This window comes from Simochromis diagramma, unplaced genomic scaffold (assembly GCF_900408965.1).
Source record: "Simochromis diagramma unplaced genomic scaffold, fSimDia1.1 OVJJ01000596.1, whole genome shotgun sequence".
Lineage (NCBI taxonomy): Eukaryota > Metazoa > Chordata > Actinopteri > Cichliformes > Cichlidae > Simochromis > Simochromis diagramma.
Window position 1 is genome coordinate 9,972,534 of NW_024387245.1, and position 23,629 is coordinate 9,996,162.

General features: G+C 40.8%; 2 protein-coding genes across 3 annotated transcripts; one reads left to right on the top strand and one right to left on the bottom strand.

The window, feature by feature from the left end:
• Positions 1–13,735: 13,735 nt before the first annotated feature.
• rabepk (Rab9 effector protein with kelch motifs) lies at positions 13,736–18,454 on the top strand. Of its 2 annotated transcripts, none has more exons than XM_040053202.1 (8): positions 13,736–14,089; positions 14,262–14,316; positions 14,412–14,566; positions 14,880–15,035; positions 15,237–15,401; positions 17,657–17,806; positions 17,938–18,087; positions 18,224–18,454. In XM_040053202.1, exons 2-8 carry the CDS (start codon positions 14,264–14,266, stop codon positions 18,445–18,447), a joined length of 1,053 nt encoding a protein of 350 aa, XP_039909136.1. In that variant the 5' UTR covers positions 13,736–14,089; positions 14,262–14,263; the 3' UTR covers positions 18,448–18,454. The 2 variants fall into 2 exon arrangements, with proteins under 2 accessions (XP_039909136.1, XP_039909135.1); XM_040053201.1 differs by having other exon boundaries at positions 13,737–14,093.
• Positions 18,455–18,696: 242 nt separating this feature from the next.
• Positions 18,697–22,450, bottom strand: LOC120747378 (endoplasmic reticulum chaperone BiP-like). The gene is made up of 9 exons (XM_040053194.1): positions 22,284–22,450; positions 21,517–21,657; positions 21,193–21,424; positions 20,953–21,090; positions 20,750–20,862; positions 20,269–20,659; positions 19,933–20,170; positions 19,676–19,843; positions 18,697–19,542 (listed from the first exon to the last, which is right to left on the bottom strand). The coding sequence occupies exons 1-9, from the start codon at positions 22,415–22,417 to the stop codon at positions 18,980–18,982; spliced, it is 2,118 nt and encodes a 705-aa protein (XP_039909128.1). The 5' UTR covers positions 22,418–22,450; the 3' UTR covers positions 18,697–18,979.
• Positions 22,451–23,629: the final 1,179 nt, after the last annotated feature.

Consider the following 23,629-nt stretch of genomic DNA (forward strand, 5'->3'; position numbering starts at 1 on the left):
ATTCAGATGTCTCAGTTATGGCCACAGGTATATAAAATCAACAATCTAGGCATGCAGGCTGCTTATACAAACATTTGTGAAAGGGCTCTCAGGGGCTCAGTGAAATCCAGCAACTGGGAACAATAGCAACTCAGCCACGAAGTACTGGGTGTAAAATCAAAGAGCAGGATCAGTGGGTGTTGAGGCACATAGTGCACAGAGGTCATCAACTTTCTGCAGAGTCAATTGATACAGGCCTACAAACCTCATGTGGCCTTCAGATCAGCTCAAGAACAGTAAGTAGAGAGCTTCGTGGAATGGATCTCCCTGGCTGAGCAGCTGCATCTAAGCCTTACATCACCAAATGCAAAGCGTCAGGTGCAGTGGAGTAAAGCGCACTGCCACTGGACTCCAGAGCAGAGCAGACGTGCTCTCTCAAATCACGCTTCTCTGTCTGGCAATCGGATGGACGAGTCTGTGTTTGGCAGTTGCCAGGAGAACTGTATTTTTCGGCCAAGTGTAAAGTTGGTGGTGGTGGTAGTTGGGGGGGTGGGGTTGACATCTTAGACAATTTCATGCTCCCAGCTTTGTGGGAACAGTTTTGGGATGACCTCTTTCTGTTTCTGTTTCAACATGGCTGCACACCAGTGCATAAAGCTAGGTCCATAAAGACATGGATGAGTGAGTTTGGTTAGAACTTGACCTAAACCCAGCAGTACACCTTTGGGATGAATTAGAGCAGAGACTGGGAGCTTTCTCGCTTAACATCAGTGTGTGAACTCACAAATTCACTTCTGGAAAAATTGGTAGAAAATTCCCATAAACACTCCTAAACCTGTAGAAAGCCTTCACAGAAGAGTTCAAGCTCTTATAGCTGCAAAGGCTGAGCTGACATCATATAAAGCCTGTGGATTAAGAATGGGGTGTTACTCAAGTTCATATGCATGTGAAGACAGATGAATTAATACTTTAGATTATCTAACAGAGACGCAATATAGTGTATCTCTGTTGTTAATTTCCACAAAGTTAATTTCCACAAAGTGAATGTTGAAATATGTTGTAAAAATATAGGTATAAAAGTTAAAAGTTATGAGCAGAAACTGGAGGGATTGTGGGATAAAATTAATTCATTAATGGTCCACATTAAACACTGAAGTCAATAATTGGCTTGCGTAATGATCCCTTCTCCAGAGTCAGCCTGGAACTCTCTCTTAAAAAGAAAATTGACAGACAGGCATAACCTGTTTTCCTCCTTTTATCTGAAATATCAGCAGTTCTCTGGTACAGTAAAGCAATTTTTATTTGTGCTGTAACTACATGGGAATTTCACAATAAAATATAAAATGCTTTGATGTTTCACTACAAAGATAGGTGCTAATCTTCTGCTTAGGTCTTTAAAGTCAGCCACAGTTGGAACTTGCCTCTGGCTTCCTGCTTGCACACCCACACATGCATCACAGGCATAAAATACAAAAGTCCCCCCCACAACTTTAACCACACCCCTGTAATACCTTATCCATATTAATTTACTCTATACTGACTGATAAATACTGGATAATGGATGAGGCTTTCGTCTCGGTAAACAGTGCAGGTCGACCTCCTCCAGTTTGGATAATACCCTCCATAAATGATTCAACATGTCATCAGATAAAGAGGAGAAGCCTCATTACCAGACTAAAGGACATGTTACTACATCTGAGCCCACTTGTTGCTGGGAGTAATATGCTTGTCAACTTAGATGCACTGCTGGATTGAATGCCTCTGGTGTCACAAACAGTGACACACGTTTTTATAAAATTAACACAATCCTTTACCAATGTGCCAATGTGGTCAGTAAATAAGACATCCGGATAAGTGCCATCGCTAGCTCTTCTATACTCTCATAGTCATTGGTATTGGTGGGTTTATGCCAACCATATTTTACCAAAAATAGCACACTGTCAGTCTAGCCCTACAGTATTCAGATGGTATTTCAAATAAAAGAAATTTTCCTCACCATAGGTACTGACAAGGAAGGATGATGTCTCTGGGGGATTGGCAGGGGGTTTCCGCAAGAAAACTCTGAGACACGTCATCTTGGAGAGAGCATGCTAGCTGCTACTGCAGACAGGGTGGTTTCAGTAGCTAAAAAGAAGACAGAGAAATCTGATCCTGCTTTGTTCATGAACGTGTGTGTGTGTGTGTGTGTGTGTGTGTGTGTGTGTGTGTGTGTGTGTGTGTGTGTGTGTGTGTGTGTGTGTGTGTGTGTGCATGCAGGCAGTCAGACAGAATAACAAACATATCTGACCCAGACCCTTTTTTATATATTTTGCTCCCAAGGAGCCGGAAATTTTTGTAACTTTTTACAATGGACTTGCTCAACAGCCCTCCATGGTTTCTGAAGGTCTTTCACAGTTGTCTTTCAGACATTGGCTGCTTTTTCATTCTTTTTCAGTCCTGACAGAGGAAGGTTTTTCTTTTTTGTTAAACCACGTAACACTGACCTATTTATCATTCACTAACAACTCAAACAACTGAAAAAGAGAAGCAATTTTAAATTTAGGCTCTTTCCAGGCTGTCACAAAAGCAGATAATTTGTTCCTAATCCTTTAGCTCAATCTGTGAAAAATGCCAGCAAGGTGATTCTCAAAGTGCTATTAGCTGAAAACCTGGCATATCTCAGCATGCCTTGCAGTGTATTCTTAAAAAATTAAGGAAACTGGCAAAAAGGGAGGGCAAAAGACGAGGTGGCAAACGTGAAAAACTGTCCATAGAAGAGCTTCAAGAGTCCTGGAGAACTATACATGAAAGTTGTGTAAGAGAGTTCCGGCTGTATTAAAGAATAAAGCAATGAGAAGAGAAGAGAAGAAAATATTGCCTTTCAAACTCATTAGAGTTGTTCGTGCTCTGTTTCTGCCTTTTTTGCTGCATTTCCATTTACTTGAATTACATGCATTTCAATATATCTGTGCCCCTATTTCCAATTTTTATGGCAAAATTATACATTTTACATGCTCAATGTATTATGATTTGCCTTGTATGCCTTTAACAGCACATTTTTACTGATTAACCTGAATTTTATGATTGTGTACTTTACCTATTTCTTACTATTCCTAATGAGCTACCAAGTAGCAGCGACAGCTTTCCATATGAAGTTAAACAATACGACTGCTGCCTGATAGTGAAAAAGCATCCATTGGATGTATGAGCTGGTTGGTTTAGCACCATTTGCAGATTTGGAGACATATGGGTGACATTCACTGTACTAGACAGCTGTCAGATGGATTTGGCAAATGTTGACATACAAGAGTGTTATTGAAAAGTGAGAGCCAAGGTTAAGATATGAAAAGACTGCCCAGATTCGATCTCTTCATTCCCCGAGGTTAAAGTATTTTGCTTATATAGTTTTTAAAAGGTCAGAACTTATTTTTTTGACGTAAAATAAATATAAATATTAAATATATTTTTCACACTAAGGTTAAAATTAACTACATGGCAGATTTATTTTGTTTCTTTGAGAAATGTGGTGATCAATTCGAGCTAACAGGAAACAGAACAGAAACGACAGCCGCCTCTAGAGCAAACAACAGAAAGACAAAAAACGTGTTTTAATACGCTGATTAAATAATCACCAGGGGAGCACTGTCAAACAGATAAAACTAATCCAGTGTTGTGTTTGCATGTCAAAAATCCAGATTACTTTTGCAGCATGACTTAACACACCTTTGGGTGAAATGTGACACAAGAGCAATGGCTCCAGCACATTGTTTTGACGTCTTTCCCAGTGGCAGTGTACCAGTAACCGAGAGATGAACTTTCCAAATTAATCCCGATTACCAAGCAGACCACCCACCAAGAAGGCACCCAAATCAAGCTCTATTTAAAGGCGACGAAAAAACGGAATCTGGTTAATGGATTTCCCATCGCCTAGAGCACAAATCAGCAAGTATTGTGCACACAGCATGCTCAGAAAGATAGCATGCACTCAGAAGCTAATTTAGGCTGACAAAAACGATATCAGTTATCTCTTTCTCCTGCCTCTTGTCCCTTCCCCGGGACTTTAAAAAGTCACGATCATTTTCCCTTTCCTCTTATTCTATCCACCCAGAAAAAGCCCCCTTTTTCCCTTTTTTTTGGGTCCTTATCAGTTACAGTGAAAGGAAAACAAAGGACTTCTCTGAAACCCATACTGCGTTTCCCTGAAAGGAAAGATGGTCAGATAATGCTACTGTGGAATGGCCTGTTTAGGGGTGGGGGGAATGGGTATCCATATGTCAGTCTCTCACACCAAAAATATACACACTGTGTTTGCAGCTTTCAACAGAAATAATAGACTATTCAAACTCCCAAAAGCCCACTCTACCCTGTTTATGTTTAAACAGACAAGTTATACAAGTCCTCTCCGGTATATCCTGCTTTATTCCACAATATGTGCTCCAGAATGGCACACTGGAGAATAGTTGTACCAACGTGTCATATTTTATTGTCTCATAATTTTACTGCTTTTTCTCGCCCATTGCTGTTTTGTTTTTTTTTTAGGATTTTACTTCCATCTAATACAATCTAATTTGCACATTTTCACTGATGCACTTCGGTTTTGCACAAACTTTTGGATTTTAACTAGTTTTAAAGTTAAATATTAGTACTTTCCATGGGGTTTCAACTAGAGTAACCGAGAAATAATTTATATTTTTTACAGTCTGTCAAGCTAACATTGTGTGGCAAGCCCTAACGTACCATGACCTGAGTGCAGCAGTAGTTTTAGTCCCTAGATGGCCAATATCATATGCCTCAAGTTGTGTTCCAAAGCCACAGTGACCCAATGATTAGATCTAGCAAATAATCCTATGTCCCCATAGGGCTGACACTCAGGAAGTGCGGGAAGTGCAACAGAAAGCTACAAAGCAGAGAAATGTGAAGAAGAGGCAATATTAGGTACTAGTGGAAGAAGAAGGTAAAGGCGAGAGAGACTTCATTAAGATTGGAGTGATAAGCAGGCAAGAATGGGACAAGTTCCCTGAAGAGATGAATTTTCAATTTGCCCTGGAAGACAGCAGATGACTGTGCAGTTTTTTGACTGCAGGTGAATTCTATCATTGTTGAATCATAAAGGGAGAAGACTACATCCTCAGATGGCCACAGGGACTGCTAAGCACCTGTTGGAGGCGGACTGAAGAGCATGGCTTCTAACTTGTTTCACTGAGTAACAGTCTATTAAGCCTATCAAAAAAACAAAAGCAATAATGACACAAAAGATCATCATGTGAAGCGAAAAAAGCCTTAATTACAGAAACATTCAAAAAAGAGTACAGACACAAACTTACCATTTATGTTAAAATGCACCCAATGCAGCCAAATACAAGCTTTCTGATACAACAAAGCCAACAAGTCCGATGGAAAGGCCCAAACAAACTGAGTGCAATCCTTCCCTCCACAACACAGTGTGAGGACTCTGGCTGTGTGGATACTGCAGTCTGGAGGAAAGTGTAGACTTTCATTTGTAGGACCTAATAATAGTTAGAGCCATAAATAGTATATAAAAGCAGAATCTATTCACAGTGATGACTTGACCTTGCATTTTGAGCATTTTTCCCCAAGCAGGAAGCTTGGACCATATTAGGACAACTGGGTACTAAGTTATCAGGTAACACTAGCAATGTGTTAGTTAGCAAGGTGCATCCATAGCACCATAGCACACAGACACCAGCTAATTACAGCTTAGTAGGTACTTTCAATTGTTCCCTTATTTTCCATGGGGTCACCACAGCATATGGATCCATATGTCTGATTTGGTAAAGATTTTAAGCCGGATGCCTTTCCTGATCTTAGACTTTTGCTGGGTTTGGGACTGGCACAAGGAGTAGACTAGTTTGTAAGCCCCTGACGCTGTGTGTGTGTGTGTGTGTGTGTGTGTGTGTGTGTGTGTGTGTGTGTGTGTGTGTGTGTGTGCGTGTGTGTGTGTGTGTGTCATCCAAGACTGAGAGGACACACAGACACGCGCGCACACACACAAGTCCCTCCCACACCATGGACCACACTGGAGCACAGGTTAAACTCTTGAATAAGCTACACCACACAGCGATCCATATTGTTATTCGGCACATAACTCCATTAAAGAAAAAGGCAATAATATGACAAACATGTTCAATAGGATCGGTTCAGTGATTTCACTGCAAAGGCTAAGCAGTGTCAATTCAAATATCAAGTTTGAATAGAATAGAATAGAATAGAATTCAACTTTATTGTCATTGCACATGCACAGGTACAGGGCAACGAAATGCAGTTTGCATCCATCCAGAAGTGCTTTAGTGATATAGATATATTACAATATATATTAGCAATAATATAGATATGTGAGTATATTACAGAAATGGGTCTATTATGGTATGTTATAATGTACACGGTATGAAGTATGTTGTGAATATTCTATAACTATAAGTATGTACAGGCTGTAGTGAGTACAAGCTATGTACAGGATATGAACAGGATATAAATATGAAAAACTATACAGAATATGAAATAAATAACTTTACAGAATCTGAGATATACAGCTATACAGAAATGGGAACTATGCAAGTTGTAAACAGTTGTAGGATTAAAGATTATCGAATGTACAGAATGATTATTTACACAGAGCTATACAGTAGTGCAGTTAAGATAAGTGAGGGTGTAGATAGTTTCTACAGAGGCTATATAAAGTGCTAGTGGTTGTGAGTGGTGGTTCAGTCCATGTTATTATTGTGTGTTTGAGGGTACAGTTGTCCATTGTGGGTGTGTGTATGTTCAGTCCATGAGTTTAACGTGGGTCAGATGTCAGGAGGCAGAGTTCAGGAGTCTGACAGCTGTGGGGAAGAAGCTGTTCCGGTACCTGGTGGTCTTAGTCCGGAGGCTCCTGTAGCGCCTCCCAGAGGGCAGGAGGGTGAAGAGTCCATGTGATGGGTGACTGGGGTCTTTGATGATTTTCCCAGCCCTTTTCAGACACCGCTTCCTGTAGATGTCTTTTATGGCAGGAAGTGGTGCTCCGGCGATGCGCTGGGCAGTTTTCACGACCCTCTGCAACGCCTTCCAGTCCGAGGCAGAGCAGTTCCCGTACCAGACTGTTATACAGTTGGTCAGGATGCTCTCGATGGTGCAGCGATAGAAGTTCACCAGGATGTCTGAGGACAGGTGGTTCTTCCTCAGAGTCCTCAAGAAGAAGAGGCGCTGGTGAGCCTTCTTGACCAGCTTGGAGCAGTTGGTCGTCCAGGTGAGATCCTCGGAGATGTGGACTCCCAGGAACTTGAAGCTGCTCACACGCTCCACAGCCGTCCCCTTAATGTGGATGGGTGGATGTGGGTCAGCATTCCTCCTGTAGTCCACGATGAGCTCCTTGGTCTTCTCGGTGTTAAGCAGCAGGTTGTTTCTGTCGCACCACTCAGCCAGACGATCCACCTCCTCCCTGTAGGCGGCCTCATCGTTGTCACTGATGAGGCCAATCACCGTGGTGTCATCTGCAAACTTAATGATGGTGTTGGAACCATCAGCAGGTCTGCAGTCGTGGGTGAAGAGGGAGTAGAGGAAAGGGCTCATCACACAGCCTTGTGGTACAGCGGTGTTCATTGTGATGGTAGATGAGCAGTGGTTATCCAGCCGGACGTGTTGGGGGCGGTTGGTCAGGAAGTCCAGTAACCATTTGCAGATGAGGGAACTGATGCCCAGGTCTGTCAGTTTCCTGATGAGTTGTGAGGGGTGGATTGTATTGAATGCTGAACTGAAGTCTATAAACAGCATTCTGGCGTAGGTGTTGTTGTTGTCCAGGTGTGAGAGGACAGAGTGCATTGCGATGGAGACTGCATCCTCTGTGCTCCTGTTCTGGCGGTATGCGAATTGGTGGGGGTCCAGGGTGGGGGGGAGACAGGATTTGAAGTGTGCTAGGACCAGTCGCTCTAAGCACTTAGTGATGATGGGGGTGAGTGCTACTGGGCGGTAATCATTGAGGCAAGATGGGTTGGAGTTTTTGGGTATCGGGACGATGGAGGTGGATTTGAAGCAGGCCGGTACCACAGCGTGGGCCAAGGACAGATTGAATATGTCTGTGAGCACTCCTGCAAGCTCCCCAGAACACGCTCTGAGAACACGCCCGGGGATGCCATCAGGGCCTGCAGCCTTGTGGACATTGATCCTGCTCAGCACCGCTCCTACATCGGTGGGGGAGAGAGTCAGAGGTTGGTGGTCTGGCGTCATGTCTGCTTTGGTTGTGGTTGTGGGGTTCCCTCGCTCAAAACGAGCATAAAAGTTGTTGAGCTCGTTGAGGAAGGAGACATCAGAGGATGCGGGGGAGGGTTTGGTGGTCCTGTAGTCTGTGATGGTCTGGAGTCCTTGCCACATGCGTCGGGGGTTGGAGTTGGAGAAGTGTTCTTCTACCTTCTTTTTGTAATGGTGTTTGGCTTTTTTGATGCCCTTCTTTAGATTAGCCCTGGCTGTACTGTAGGCGTGTGCATCTCCTGACCTAAAGGCGGTGTTGCGGGCCTTCAGGAGGAGACGAACATCCCGGTTCATCCAAGGCTTCTGGTTGGGGTACATGGTGATCCGTCTCTGGGTGGTGACACTGTCTGTGGTTTTGGAGATGTAATCTAGTACAGATGAGGCGTACTGGTCCAGGTCTGTGTGGGTGAACATATTCCAGTCTGTGTTTTTAAATCTGTCCTGGAGCACTGCGTCTGTCCCCTCTGGCCACACTTTAATTGTCCTCACAGCAGGTTTCACACGTTGGATGAGTGGTGAATACCGAGGTGTGAGGAACAGGGAGAGATGGTCCGATTGTCCAATGTGGGGGAGGGGTGTGGCTTTGTAGGCTCCAGCCAGGTTGGAATACACATGGTCTAAAGTCTTGTCTCCTCTGGTGTGGCAGGAGACATGTTGGTGGAATCTGGGGAGGACTGTCTTTAAGTTGGTGTGGTTGAAGTCGCCAGCAACAATAAAAGCAGCCTCGGGGTGTTGATTCTGGTGTTTGTTAATGGCTGCAGAAAGTTCTTTCATGGCCAACCTAGCATTAGCGTCGGGGGGGTATATACACGGCAGTGAGTATGATAGAGGTGAGTTCTCTGGGGAGATAATAAGGTCTGCATTTGACCATTAAAAACTCCGCATTAGGTGAGCAGTGACTCTCAGTAGTAGTGGAGTTCATGCACCAAGCATTGTTAATATAAATGCACAAACCTCCACCTCTGGTCTTGCCGGAGTCATCTGCTAGCCTGTCGGCTCGGTGTGTGTGGCGTCCTGCTAACTCGATAGCATTGTCCGGGCAGCTGTTGTTCAGCCATGTTTCGGTGAAAAACATGACATTTGAGTCCATAATCCGTCTGTTGTTAGTGATGGAGAGCCGTATCTCATCCATTTTGTTTGCCAGAGAACGGACATTGGCGAGAAAAATACTGGGTAAAGGCAGCCGGTGTGGTGTTAGCTTTAGCTTAGCCCGTAGCCCTCCGCGCCTACCTCGCCTTTGTTTACGATCTCGGCGCCGTCTGCGTGCACTTCCGCCCGGCCGGGGAGAGTGGGCAGCCTCCGGTGTTCTGGAGATCTCTGGGATGAGTCGGAGATCGGCGATAAAACTGTTGGAGTTGTGAGTCCAGATGTCCAGAAGCTCTTGTCTGCTGTAGGTCAGCAACGCACAGCAATTCTGGACGAATAATCCGGTTAAAAGTAGATGAAGAACCGCTAAATAGCAGATTCTGGAGAGACACTGAGCCTCGCGTTGTTCACGCGCCGCCATCTTAAAAAACAATTAACCATTTGTAGTATAATCTAAATATTATTATGATGGAAATGCTTTACTCATTCACTTATTTATGATTGAACAGGTATTCTGAAGATCAACACTGATCAAGACTGCTTGAAAAAACAAACTGTAGATAAGCATCAGCCAGCAGCAGTATCTGAACTGTGTTTGGATGATAGGTCTCACAGTACTACACACAGACTATACTCTGTTAACTGTAGTCTAGGTTCCTGTCTTGCATCTGGTCTTGTTTTTCCTAGAAACCCTGGGAACCCTTTTTTTCATTTCAGGTGCTTTTATGAGCTTGGTACTTATGGTATCTTATGGTATGTTATGATTTTGTAGGTTAAGTAGTTACCATTTTCTTGTACTTGTTCTGTCAAAATCTGCAGATTTTCACGTAACTTTTTACATTTCACTTTGCTACTTTACATGTTTTTACGCTGTCCGTCTCACAGACACATTACTGAACTGTATGGAGGACTAACATTAAACACGCAACACAGCAGTCTAACCTTGTGCCTGAATGGCTTTTTTTCCTACTTAATTATTAATAGGAAAGGCCAACAACAGAGACATGGCCTACACTCTTTTTAACTAGAGGCTCTTTGAGATTATGATTAATAACCAATAAAGTGGGCTTCAAAGAGTACACATAGTTCTGGGCTACAAACAAACCCAGAAGGACATATAATCAATCTCCCATTATGTCCCTAAACTTGAAAGAAGCAGTCCTTTTAAAAGATTTTCCTTCCTTTTTCAGTGAATTAAAAAAAGGCTACGCTGAATGACAATATCTGCTGTACCCTTTCTAAGTGTGGGATAAATGTTCAGAAAGGTTCGACTAATGTGTCTTTGTATAGGGCACACATATGTTTGAGGAGTTTTAGATGCCAAAGCTTTCAAGCGTTTGAGTCTCTACTTTTAGATTTTTGAATGTTCTTGCTTTCATACTTCTGCTCATTCATTCATTCAGTTATTAAGGTAATAAGAAAGTATCAAGAGTGGACCTATTATCTTAACTTTTTCTCGTGGCTTCTATTGTAACCGTAACACTACAAACTAAGTCAGGGCAACTACAATAAAATTCACTCACATTGATTTTAACTGAAAGAAACCTCAATATAGGCATATGAAAATGTTTTTAATACTCTTACTATATTTATCTTAATCTATTCTAAACTATTTAGAAATGTTGTCCAAAAGTATGTGTGTGGAATAACATGAATCTTTGTTGCTTTTTATGCTGTTCCCACTGAATTCATGCAACATTAGAGCAAACAAAATGCAATAGCACAACCTACTGAGCAAATTATGAAATGCACTGTGGATGTTTTGCTCTATATGAACATACTAGAAGAAACATCACTGATGGAAAAACAAGAAAAGAAAAAAAGAATAAGTTAAATATTACCATGCTGAAAATACACCCATTTTATCTTAATTGTTTGCTTAATTCAGATATGGTAATATAAATTCACTGGCCAGTTCATAAGGTACACCTTGCTAGTGTTGGGCTCAATTTGCCTTCAGAGCTACCTTAATTTTTTGTATCTCTTTCTGGATTCAACACGTTGTGGAAATATTCCTCAGATATTTTGATCCAAACCGACACACAGTTGCTGCAGATTTGTCAGCTGCACATCCATGATGCAAATCTGCCATTCCATCACATCCAAAAGGATGCTCTAGGATACTGTATTGGATTGAGATCTGGTGACTGTGGAGGCCATTTGAGTACAGATAATTCATTGTCATGATCAAGGAACCAGTGTGATATGATCTAAGCTCTGTGACACAACATGTTAACCTCCTAGAAGCAGCCATTAGAAAATGGGTACCTTTGGTCATGAAGGGATGAACCTGGATGACAGCAATGGTATTTAAATAATGCTTGGTATATCCCCCAACACAATTACACCACCAGCAGCCTGAACTGTTGATATAAGGCAGGATGGATCCATGCTTTCATGTTCTTTATGCCAAATTCTGAACTTAACATCTGAATGTTACAGTAGAAATCAAGACTCAGTGGATCATGCAATATTTATCTTCTATTGGTGGCCAAACATCCTGCATTCTGCAGCTTAAATTTAGGTTAAAATTGTGTGAAAGAGGTCAAATCAAATTCATTGCTGAAATTTCAAAAGTTTGTTAAAACTGTTGCTCAAAATGAGAACCATAAAAAATAAACACTGGGACTTGTTACACATACACATCCACATACACTCACATGCACACAGTCGTACCAAACTTGAGCATCGCCCATCTTTATCTTTTGATACTTTCTTTCAAACTCTTAAAAAAGCACATATGTCAGCTCATTGAAATTAAGAGAAAATTAATTATAGTGAAGTCTTCAGACTGGTTTGTGAACTGCAGAATCATGCAGGAGAGCCAGAGTTATAATTTTAAGGTACCATCCCAACAAGAATTCTTTATTGAGGTTTTAAAATACCTGGTTGCTAAAACATAATTGCATTTTCTGTCTAGGTCCCATCAGGTGAACTGAAACAATTGAGAAGTGATCTTTGAACTGGCCTCCAAAGTCACTATCACATGCCTGTATGATTTGTCAAAAGAGTCATTTATTTTGAAGGACAGTGAAATCCTTTGCAAAACGTCAAACAGCTCTGACCGCTTCACCTCCTCCGTAACAATTTAAATACTGGAGATCTTCAGTGGAGTTGATACCGCAAGATAACACAATTCTCATTGTTTCCTGGTACACTTGTGGCTCTAATTGCTGAACATCTCCAATATTGAATAAGGACTTTAATTGGGTAGTTGCACATGTGGGAGAGATGACTGCAGGAGAATTGTGTTTCACTCCCCCAAAACCTCTTAGACAGATCCATATCTCAAGTTTCAAACACAGTAAAATCGGCAAATACAAAAAAAGATCAATACCCCCAGGTATGAAGAGAAAACAGGCAGTGGCATCAGGAAGAGGTTGTCCTTCACGACTATTGCTTTGACTGACAGAATTGCCAGTTAATGCCAGTATACAGAGTTAATCTTCTTATTCTTGTTCATACTCATGTCCAAACAACAATGAGCTTTTCGGAAACAGGGTTGTGAGACAGGCACTACAGTGGTATAGTCTGGTCTCACTGGAGGAAGGGTGAGGGTCTGCTTTGCATCCTCAGGACTTCCTGTTTGGGGTGTGCTCCAGTTTGTAGATATCTGACTTATTGACTTTATTCTAAAGATCCATTCAACAGAACCACAATTCTGTCTTTCAGCAGCACATTTAGCAAGTGCTTTGCAGTAAATGTAATCGCCCACCAGATGGCGACAAAACGTGACACACTGTGAACTGCGGCGCGCGTGCACACACACAAGCACATACATGAACCCAGAACCCAGTTACTCATTTTGTAACTTAAGATTAACCTTAATAATTAATTATTTACTGGATACCCGACACTCAGCAACATTGGACCCTTTAAACAGCGTAGTTTTGAGTGAAAAAATCTGACGATGTAGCAATTCCGTGTTCGTGAAGTTGATGTAAAACTAAACGTATAGGAGGAAATTATTTAATAATTAGGTTTAAAAAAAAACGCTACTATGACTCCCAGTAACTCTATGCCTAGACTTTATAGAAAGTGAGATGGACCTTTTATGTTCCAGCCAGATAAGACATATTGGTATCCTGAGAATATTTGCACAGCCACATTACTATGTCAAATATACCATTAAACATTTTATGCTTTTACTTGTATTTAAGTTTGAAAATGCTCTTAGCAATAGCCTGCCTACCTTATTTGCTTGAAGTGAGAAGTAGAACTCTTTGGGTTAAATAAATAAATAAATAAACAATTTGCAGTTTGTATTTAAAATCATTTTTTCTACGTTAACCATGCCAGGAATTAACATTAATGTTTTAGGTATGATAAAATATGCACTTAGGAGTAGCTAATTGAGATTCGTAAACTGAGCATGCGCCTCGGCAATCCCATGGCAACCACGTTTGGAACGAAGGCATGACATAACGTAACCTACGTAAAACAAATGCGTACAGACTTCAACGTAGAGCCCCATTCTGGCTAGTAGTTAAGTATTTACGTTAACTAATTACGAGTTTTTTATTTAACTTTATTAACATAATTCACGTATGTGCGCTACAAAGTGGGACCAAGGGGAAATTACTTCACGTAATATTTACGGAAAGCCACGGTAGTCTCCTCTTTTCACCCGGAAGGACAGGTTAGCGGAGAGGAAGCTCTTCTCGTGCTCAAAATGCGGACTGAGGACGCTGATTGTGTTTCCAACTCAGTCGCTTACAAGAAGTTCTTCTCTATGTGTTTAGAACAATAAAAAGGGACCTGTTTGGATTGCTTACATTGTGGATACATTTCGTAAGAAAATGTAGGTATGTATGCTTTTTCAGAGGCTCTCAAGTACAGTCAGTCAGTGTTAGTCATTATTTTTAATCCCAGCTCGTAGTGTATTATTCGTATCTTATAACTTTGATTGTAGCATCATCACTGAGGAGACAAAATACGAGGAAACAATCTTTATATTAATGTATCTCTGACAGACATGGAGTTTCTCCCAGTCCTTGATCCTCAACATAAACCCGAAGAAGGAATATGGTTAGTGAGTTGAAGTACTTTAAGTGCACTTGTGATTTTAAAAAGAGTATAACATTGGATGTAGCCTCTGGTTAAAATTGTTCTGTTGCTAATAGGTATTCTTTGAGACCCAGGGGAAGTGCTCCAGGTGTTAGTGTTGGTCACACCTGTATATTCACTCCATCTGAAGATGGAGGAAAAGGGAGACTCCTTATTATTGGAGGAGCCAATCCCAGTGGCAGTTTCTCAGATTCGCACATCATAAATCTAGGTAAAATATATATACATATACATATATATATATACTGTAAAAGCTGGCTCTGGAGATAGATATATATATATAGATATATATATATATATATATATATATATCTGGAGATATATATATATATATCTCCAGAGCCAGCTTTTACAGTATTATGACCTCAGTATAACTCTGTATTTTATAATATAGTCATCAGGCTTGTGTTTTACAGGCTTTAATGGGACGTCTTTTTTAATTATGACAAGAAGCTAAAGTTATCATCAGCCATCAGACTGATATTATATAACTTTCTTTGCATTTTTGTTTTTGTATGGACCAGACAATCATGGCTGGGACATTGCTGAGTGGGAGGGTTTGGAGGCAAGGTATGAACACTGCAGTTTTGTACCAGAGAGCTGCCCCCAGAGCCTGTGGGTGTTCGGGGGTGCGCAGCAGACTGGAAATCGCAACTGTATCCAAAATGTACAGGTGGCAGGTAAATCCTATTTTAACCTAACCTAGTAATCTGATGGATTTTCACAGATGAGAAAGGTTTCACTCAGATTTCTTGTTGACCTGTGAAACCATGGCTGTGAAAACCTTGAAAACTTGTAGTCTGTAACCATACATGATCATATAAATAGACTACACGATATATTGAATACCCACAAATCTTTTCCATTCTGTGTGTGTCTAGACAGTAACCCTCGCTGGAATACTGTAGAAACAAATGGGACACCCGCGAGTCCCAGGACATACCACACCACCTCAGCCTGCCTTGGAGACAGGCTTTTTGTGTTTTCTGGTGGGGAAATAGGATCTGCACCTGTGTCTGACTCCAAACTTCATGTCTTTGATACAGGTTTGTGTCAGATAAACCTGCTGCTTATCGCAGTGCATTACAATAACACCACCTGTCAGTATTTCAGAAGAAATCTGCTTCAGAGATGAAATTTTGATATTTCTTACGGGTTTTGATGTGAAAACTGAAATAGCTGATTGGGTGCCGTATCTAAGATATTGATTGATCTATTTGTATTGGACATCTATGTAAATTGCTGAGTTGAATTTTCATCATAAATAGTAATCTTATGCTTTCTCAATCGTCAATGGTTGCTTTATATAATAATGTTTTAAAAATAAGGACAAAAAATCTATAAAGAGAGGATATTAGAAAACATATCAATTCACTGGGCTACATATCTATCTGTGGATGTCTCCACAATCAAACCTGTTAAATTATTTAACAGGGTAGGGCACCAATAAATGAAATGCAAAGGTTGTATTCATTTCACTGACAGCAGTTTAAAATAATGTGTAAAATAATTGATAGTGTAAAAGACAATGAAAAAATAAAGTGGGATTTTTTTTTTTATCATATGCTTCAAAAATATGTACGTTTAATTTACAGCATTACAAAGTATTTGCTACTCTAGGAAGATCAGATGTGAAATCAGAGTAAAAGTCACGAGATCAAATAGAGATAATGTCATTAAATTTGAACTTTCATAGTTGAATTTCATATATTTTACATTTCTAATTCATGCGAGCGCAGTTTCACCAGAATGGATTAAGAACGGTAGCCGTCTGAAAATAATTCCAGGGGTCAAAATGTATTTTAGTTATTTTCAGTTAAGACATTTTGATGCAGTAGAGGTTCATTAACACTAGAGCCAAGCAACAATTTTAAGCGTCAGCTTTTTTGATTCAGTGATTGAAGTTTAGTAAATTTTGTTTCTTTATTTATTTTGGGAGCATTTTGGCTGTAGACCTCCTAAGGACACATCTAAAACCTGCAGGGACACTTGCCCTCGTGGACTGGGATTGGGGACCCCTGCTCTATATGTATATTATAAACGGTGTTGGGGAGTAACGGAATACATGTACCAGCGTTATGTATGTAAAATACAAAATATGAGTAATTGTATTCCATTACAGTTACCCTTTAAAAAGGTGGTATTCAGAATACAGTTACTTTGTTGAAACAAATGGATTACACGGTGGTCTTTTCCTGTTTCATATGTTGGGCTATGCCCTCTCTATTTTTGGCAATTCCACGCCAGTGGAAACCCAAACAAAACACGCATTAAGAGGCTCTAATGCCTGTGTGTCAATCTCGCGGACTATGTAACCCCTACTTGCGACCCGCATAATGACGTGAAGAAATATTTTTTAAAATTGGTCAAGAAATTATTTAATATGAAGGCAATAGGCAGTGTTACAGGCATCGCCCTAAAGAATTTAGCCTCATGGGCAGTGTAGTCCGTGCTGCAGGAAGAATGGACTGCCATACCCGTTATGTGTCTGTGAGCGAGGGAGGGAGAAAAAGTAGAGTGGAAAAGTACGAGTTGTCCCTGAGCAGAAACTGGAGATGGAAGCATGTAAATATAGTATAGCTAGTTTTCATGCTACGAGCCCGACACAGAACCCGACGTATTAGCCAGAGTTCCCTTTACTATGGTTCGGAGCCGGGGACCTGTTTTATATACACATGAAATAGTTTTCTATACGGGATCGCTGCAAAAACTGCAGCCTTACCTAATGTCCACCCTACTGTTACTCATTTTATATTAAGATTCTAAAATGTAGTTGGTATTGGTATGGCGAGTAGCCTTCAGTAATAAATCACACAGCAAGAGTACATTAATGTAGTTGTAAAAACCATGATAATATATTAAGTAATCCAAAGTATTCAAAAATATGTTACTCTCATTGAGTAACGTAATGGAATATGTTACAAAAATACATTTTGGGGCATGTACTCTGTAATCTGTAGTGGAATACATTTTAGAAGTAACCTTCCCAATGCTGATTATAAAAACAGAAAAAAAAAAACACACATAACAGACATAATTGATATATGATGCAAACAATTAAGAGAATGTATACACTCATTATTCATTCACTGGTAGATACAAAAAGATCAAGTGCTGAGGAAATATGATATGTCACTGTTCGAGGCATTTCCTGTCTGTGATTGAGATTTTCAAAAAGAAAATCCATATTCTCCTGTTTCTTTCATGTTTCACTATTGATAATTGCTATGAAAAGGCGTATATGCTTATATAAAAATACTCTTTTTTTTCCGTCCATCTCTTCTGTGTAAATCTGTTGCAGTTTCTTCTACTTGGTCCCAACCTGAAACACAAGGCAGGCACCCTCCAGCCAGACATGGTCACATCATTGTAGCGGTGGATTCAAAGATCTACATTCATGGGGGCATGGCTGGAGACAAATTCCACAACGATATGTATTCTCTTGATTCAAGTAAGACTGTCCACATCTGTGATTCACAAAGGAAGCACTTTGTATTTCAACACACATGCATCATACATGTTCAGAGTATTACTGCATTGCACTGGGATGATATAAAAATATCTGTTAAATTATCTTTAAAGGAAGCATGAAGTGGGAGAAAGTGCAAGCCAAAGGAGATATTCCACCAGGAGTAGCTGCCCACTCAGCTGTTGTGCTGGGCAAGAATATCTACATCTTTGGAGGGATGACAGCAGATGGAGCAAGCAACTCCATGTACAGATTTAACACTGGTACGCTGTCTTTAAGCCATTCATAGTTTTATTTTTTTGTTTGTTTGGTTTTTTTTTTTTTTTACCCTATATAAATATATTATTTTAGTTCTTTACACACATTAAGTATGATTGTTTTTATATTTTCTGCTTACAGACAAATGTAGATGGCTCTTAATAAAATTCAAAGGAGCTCTGCCACCAAAACGTCTTGACCACTCCATGTGTATATTTCCCTGGACAGTGTGTGATGATGGGAATCCAGAGGAGGAAGCCAACGGACCAGCAGCCCCTGAGGCAATAAACCTGTTATTTGTATTTGGAGGCATGAATACTCTGGGTACCATATATAATGACTGTATTGTGACTGTTCTCAAATAAACAAAAACAAAAAAAAAAAAAAAAAAAAAAAGCTTGAAAGGAAAAAAAATGATATTGCAATAAAATATATCGACATGAAATTAGTTTTGGAATTTGCAGTTTTACATCTGAACAAGTTTCAAATTAAAATTATCTCTATATATGAAAACTATAAACTTTTGCACCACCTGTGAACATAAAGAGCCCTTCATCCCACAGACACTATATTCAGTGTACCCACAAAACCCACCCGCCCACCCAACTACATCCCTCCCCCCCAACTACATCCCTCCCCTTTCCGGAACCCCATCAGGACTGCCTGAGAACAGCAGCAACAAGCCTCATATCCAGGCTGACAAATATCTCCGCCTTCCAGCGAAGAGAACACGTCTCACACACTGATACTTGTTTTAAAGTCTTTCAGGAACTTCAGTATGGTCACTTGTTATTGTCAGCCCCTTCCCGACCACTCCTCTCACAATTTGAGTGCCATCAGTCCAATATGTACACCAACATGCCAGAGGGCCAAGGAGCGACAAGACTTCAGACCTGCCTACAACTCATCCTTCTCATCTTGCTCACTGCCCTCTGGTGGTGGACCACCTGCACTACCGTAGAGCTTGGTGATAATGGGCTGAACCACCTCCTCAAGCTCCTTCTTCTTGGCCTGGAACTCATCCAGGTCAGCATCTTGGTGGGATTCCAACCATTCAATCTTCTCCTCCGCTGCCTTCTCAATGGACTCCTTATCGTCATCTGACAGCTTGCCACCAAGCTTTTCCTTGTCACCGATCTGGTTCTTCAGGGAGTATGCGTAGCTCTCCAGCTCATTGCGAGCGTCGATCCTCTCCTTCAGCTTCTTATCTTCGTCAGCAAAGCGTTCTGCGTCGTTCACCATGCGCTCGATGTCCTCGGGCGTTAGCCGGTTCTGGTCATTTGTGATTGTGATCTTGTTCTTGTTGCCTGTGCCCTTGTCCTCAGCAGTGACACGCAGAATGCCGTTGACATCAATCTCAAAGGTGACTTCAATCTGCGGTACACCGCGAGGAGCAGGGGGGATGCCAGTCAGGTCGAAGGTACCCAGGAGATGGTTGTCTTTGGTCAAAGGACGCTCACCTAAGAGAAAAAAAAAAGTCAACAATTAGACTTGTGGAACTTATTTATTTCACTGTCACGGGTTTCTTGTCATTGGAGTCTTTGTATAAAAACACTATTTGGCAACTTTAAAGAATAATATCCAAACTCTTACCTTCATAGACTTTGATGGTGACAGTAGGCTGGTTATCAGAGGCTGTAGAAAAGATCTGAGCTTTTTTGGTGGGCACCACAGTGTTTCTGGGGATCAGCTTGGTCATTACTCCTCCAACAGTCTCAATACCAAGGGTCAGGGGGCACACATCCAGAAGAACCACATCACCTGCAAGTGAAGGAAAATGTTTAGTAAACAGGATCACATTTGAAAGCTCACCCCTGTTTCAAAGAATCTCTCTAAAAGTGATGACTCACCAGTGTCCTCCTCTCCAGAAAGCACGCCAGCCTGCACAGCAGCTCCGTATGCCACAGCCTCATCAGGGTTAATGCCTCTAGATGGCTCTTTGCCATTGAAAAACTCCTTCACCAGCTGCTGGATTTTGGGGATACGGGTGGAGCCTCCAACCAGGACAATCTCATCAATGTCAGACTTCTTCAAGTCAGAATCTTCCAGCACCTTCTGTACAGGCTTCATGGTGGAACGGAACAGGTCCTGGGTTTTGAAGAACACACAGGTTAAAAAAGCTCGGTCAACAGTTTCTCCCATAATGTTTGATACGCAATATTTTCAGAACCAAATTAATATCTTACCATGTTCAGCTCCTCAAACTTGGCACGAGTCAGGGTCTCAGAAAAGTCCTCTCCCTCAAAGAAAGACTCGATCTCAATGCGGGCTTGGTGCTGGGCAGACAGCGCCCTCTTGGCCTTCTCGACCTCGCGACGCAGCTTCTGCACAGCACGGTTGTCTTTGCGCACATCTTTGCCAGTCTTTTTCTTGTACAGCTTGATGAAGTGCTCCATGACACGCTGGTCAAAGTCCTCTCCTCCCAGATGAGTGTCACCGTTGGTGGCCACCACTTCAAACACACCGTTGTCAATGGTCAGAAGAGAGACATCAAAGGTGCCACCGCCCAGATCGAACACAAGAATGTTCTTCTCTCCGTCCTTCTTGTCCAGGCCATAAGCAATAGCAGCAGCAGTTCTAAAGAATACAATGAGAGTTTATTAGAAGGGAGTGCAGACATATTCTTTGGAGTTTCAAATTGCAAATTCATTTTGACTGGATGCTTACGGCTCATTGATGATTCGCATAACATTCAGACCAGCAATGGTACCAGCATCCTTAGTGGCCTGGCGCTGGGCATCGTTGAAGTAGGCGGGGACAGTGACCACAGCATGTGTGACCTGAGGAAAAAGGATAAAGTTAGCTTTGATGATACACCATTTAATTAAAATGAGCATTTTCACTGTTTTACAATCTCTGACTTTTTGTACCTTCTTGCCCAGGTAAGCCTCAGCAGTCTCCTTCATCTTAGTCAGCACCATAGCAGAGACCTCCTCGGGAGCAAAGGTCTTCATCTGACCACCACCAATGTCAACCTGGATATGGGGCTTGCTCTTCTTCTCAGTAACCTTCAGAGGAAAACACATCAATATTAATTTAACAACAATTCCACTCAAACAGGACCCAAAGAACAAGCAACTACAAGTTTTACTTTCAGTTTACAAGCTCACCTTGAAGGGGAAGTACTTGATGTCCTGCTGCACAGACGAGTCACCCCATGTGCGACCAATGAGCCTCTTGGCATCAAAGATGGTGTTCTCAGGGTTAGAGGTCAGCTGATTCTTGGCAGCATCACCGATCAGACGCTCACCTTCACTGGTGAAGGCCACGTAGGAAGGGGTAATTCGGTTTCCCTGGTCATTGGCAATAATCTCCACACGTCCATTCTTGAACACTCCAACACTGCAAGAAAACAGTTTGAATTTAGTCTGAATGCCATTTTATTCCACAGTGGTATCATGTCACTATTTAAAGATTTTAACGTGACTTGTTACCATGAGTATGTGGTCCCCAGATCAATCCCGACCACAGTCCCCACGTTGTCCTTCTTATCATCATCGGCGGCGGCAAACACTGTGCCGACCACCAGCATCACAACCCACAACAGCTTCATCTTTGTTTGTTTGCTCTCCAATCTACAAGGAAAATGCAGAAAAGAAATACAACGTAAATCAACGTGGCTTTGAAATCAATAAGTGGACTAAGCCTCCTGAGCTAATGGTACTGATGTGATTTGCTGAGCTCCAGAACCATAGCAGACTTGAAGTTAGTCTTAGATAATAAATACTATAAACATTTTTGACTACGTTATTGTACCTAGAGTATAATAAGTCCAATCCGTTTTGGCAACTTAAAATATTTTTGACAAAACTGTGATGTAACATTGGTTGCAATTCCTACCACCTTCTTGGCCAGCTCCTCTTAAAAAACAACAACATTTTATTCTTAGTGGCAATTTAAAAACAAAAAAATATTTTATTCTAAGTGGTAATTAAAAAATAATCAACAAATAAAACATATTTCAAAGTCACTTGGCATTTTTAAATATTATTCTTTCCTTTTTCTTAAACACCAACTACTTCGTGATAAAAAAAAAAAAAAGTATTGTTGAAAATGTAAAAAATGATCATGCTGATGAGAGACGTTTTATCCTTCGTATATAAATCTGTGACGCACTTGCCCCTGTTGTCAGTTTAGCTCACTCCGTTTGGACGCACCAACGTGAATCCCAGTTTGAAACCGCCGCCAGTTCGAGTCTTACCTTCGCGAATTTGTATTTGAGGTCTTGATAGCGTCTTTTTTACAAAATAAAACAGTATAAGCAGCGATAACCTCCAAAAGTTCCAATACTGTGAAGCAAACTGTGTCTATTTTGTCTATTTCACATAATTGCATCTGTGAAATCGTGTATATATAGAAGCCTTCATAAACAAGTCGTCACGCTTTCCCGGTTTTGAGGCTCGCTATTGGTTGAGCTGCTGTTTGGTGGAAGGCGCTGATTGGTTTCGTCTAGCGCGCTGGCTGCACCTGATTTGCACATATCAGGTTTAGGCGACGTCACCGTTTGTGCCCGAAGTGTGAGTGTGTGAATGTAACGCCACAAGTATGTAAAAATAAGTGAATGTATGTATAAATGTATAATTACCTCCGCCAAGGCAGTTATATTTTTGTCAGTCTGCCACTTAAAACTTTTGAGTGAAATCTGATAAACCTTCGTAGGAGTGTAGTGTGAGTTCATGTTAACAACACATTAAAATCGGCCTTGCATACACTCAGGTCTTCATTGTAAACTTAATGACCTATTGGTCTATTGGTGGAAAATTGCCAAAAGCCTTATAACTTAGACTCTAAAGGTTTTAAATGTCATACCACATTTAACCTTTGACCTCTCTTTCAAGTTCAAAAGATTAATCTGAAAGTCAGAGGGATAATGCTACATGGAGATATTTAAAATGATAATAGGTTTTCAGACTGCCAAGAACATGTTGAGGTGGGACACTTTTTGAGTATAACTGATTCATTTTAATATGACTTTCTTATGTATGTTACAGTAACAAATGATAATCGTTTAAATATATAGCAATAGGCATACATGTACAATGTTCCTAAATAACTATTATGTTTTTACAAAAACTAACTTTTTTCACTTGATAAATTATCGCTAAACATTTAAACCATTTTTTCTAAACATTTCAACAAATACAATACAAAATACAATACTATTCCCTTAAAAGTAAATACTGCCCTATCTATCTATCTATCTATCTATCTATCTATCTATCTATCTATCTATCTATCTATCTATCTATCTATCTATCTATCTATCTATCTATCTATCCGCCTGTCTGTCTGTCTGTCTGTTATGCCATACAACCATAAGATAATTCTATCTTTATGCTTTTTGTTGCTGGCAGCCTGTTGCAGAAACACATTTTTTGTTCCAATCTTTTTCAGTTCCTACTACAACTACCATAAATGCCAAATATATCACAGTTTGAAAGACAAAATTTGTATTTTTGCACCGACAAGATGATTCCCAAAGAGCTATTAGGTGAAAACTTGGCATATGTCTGCATGGTTTGTAGATTGTTTATAAAGTATCAGAAG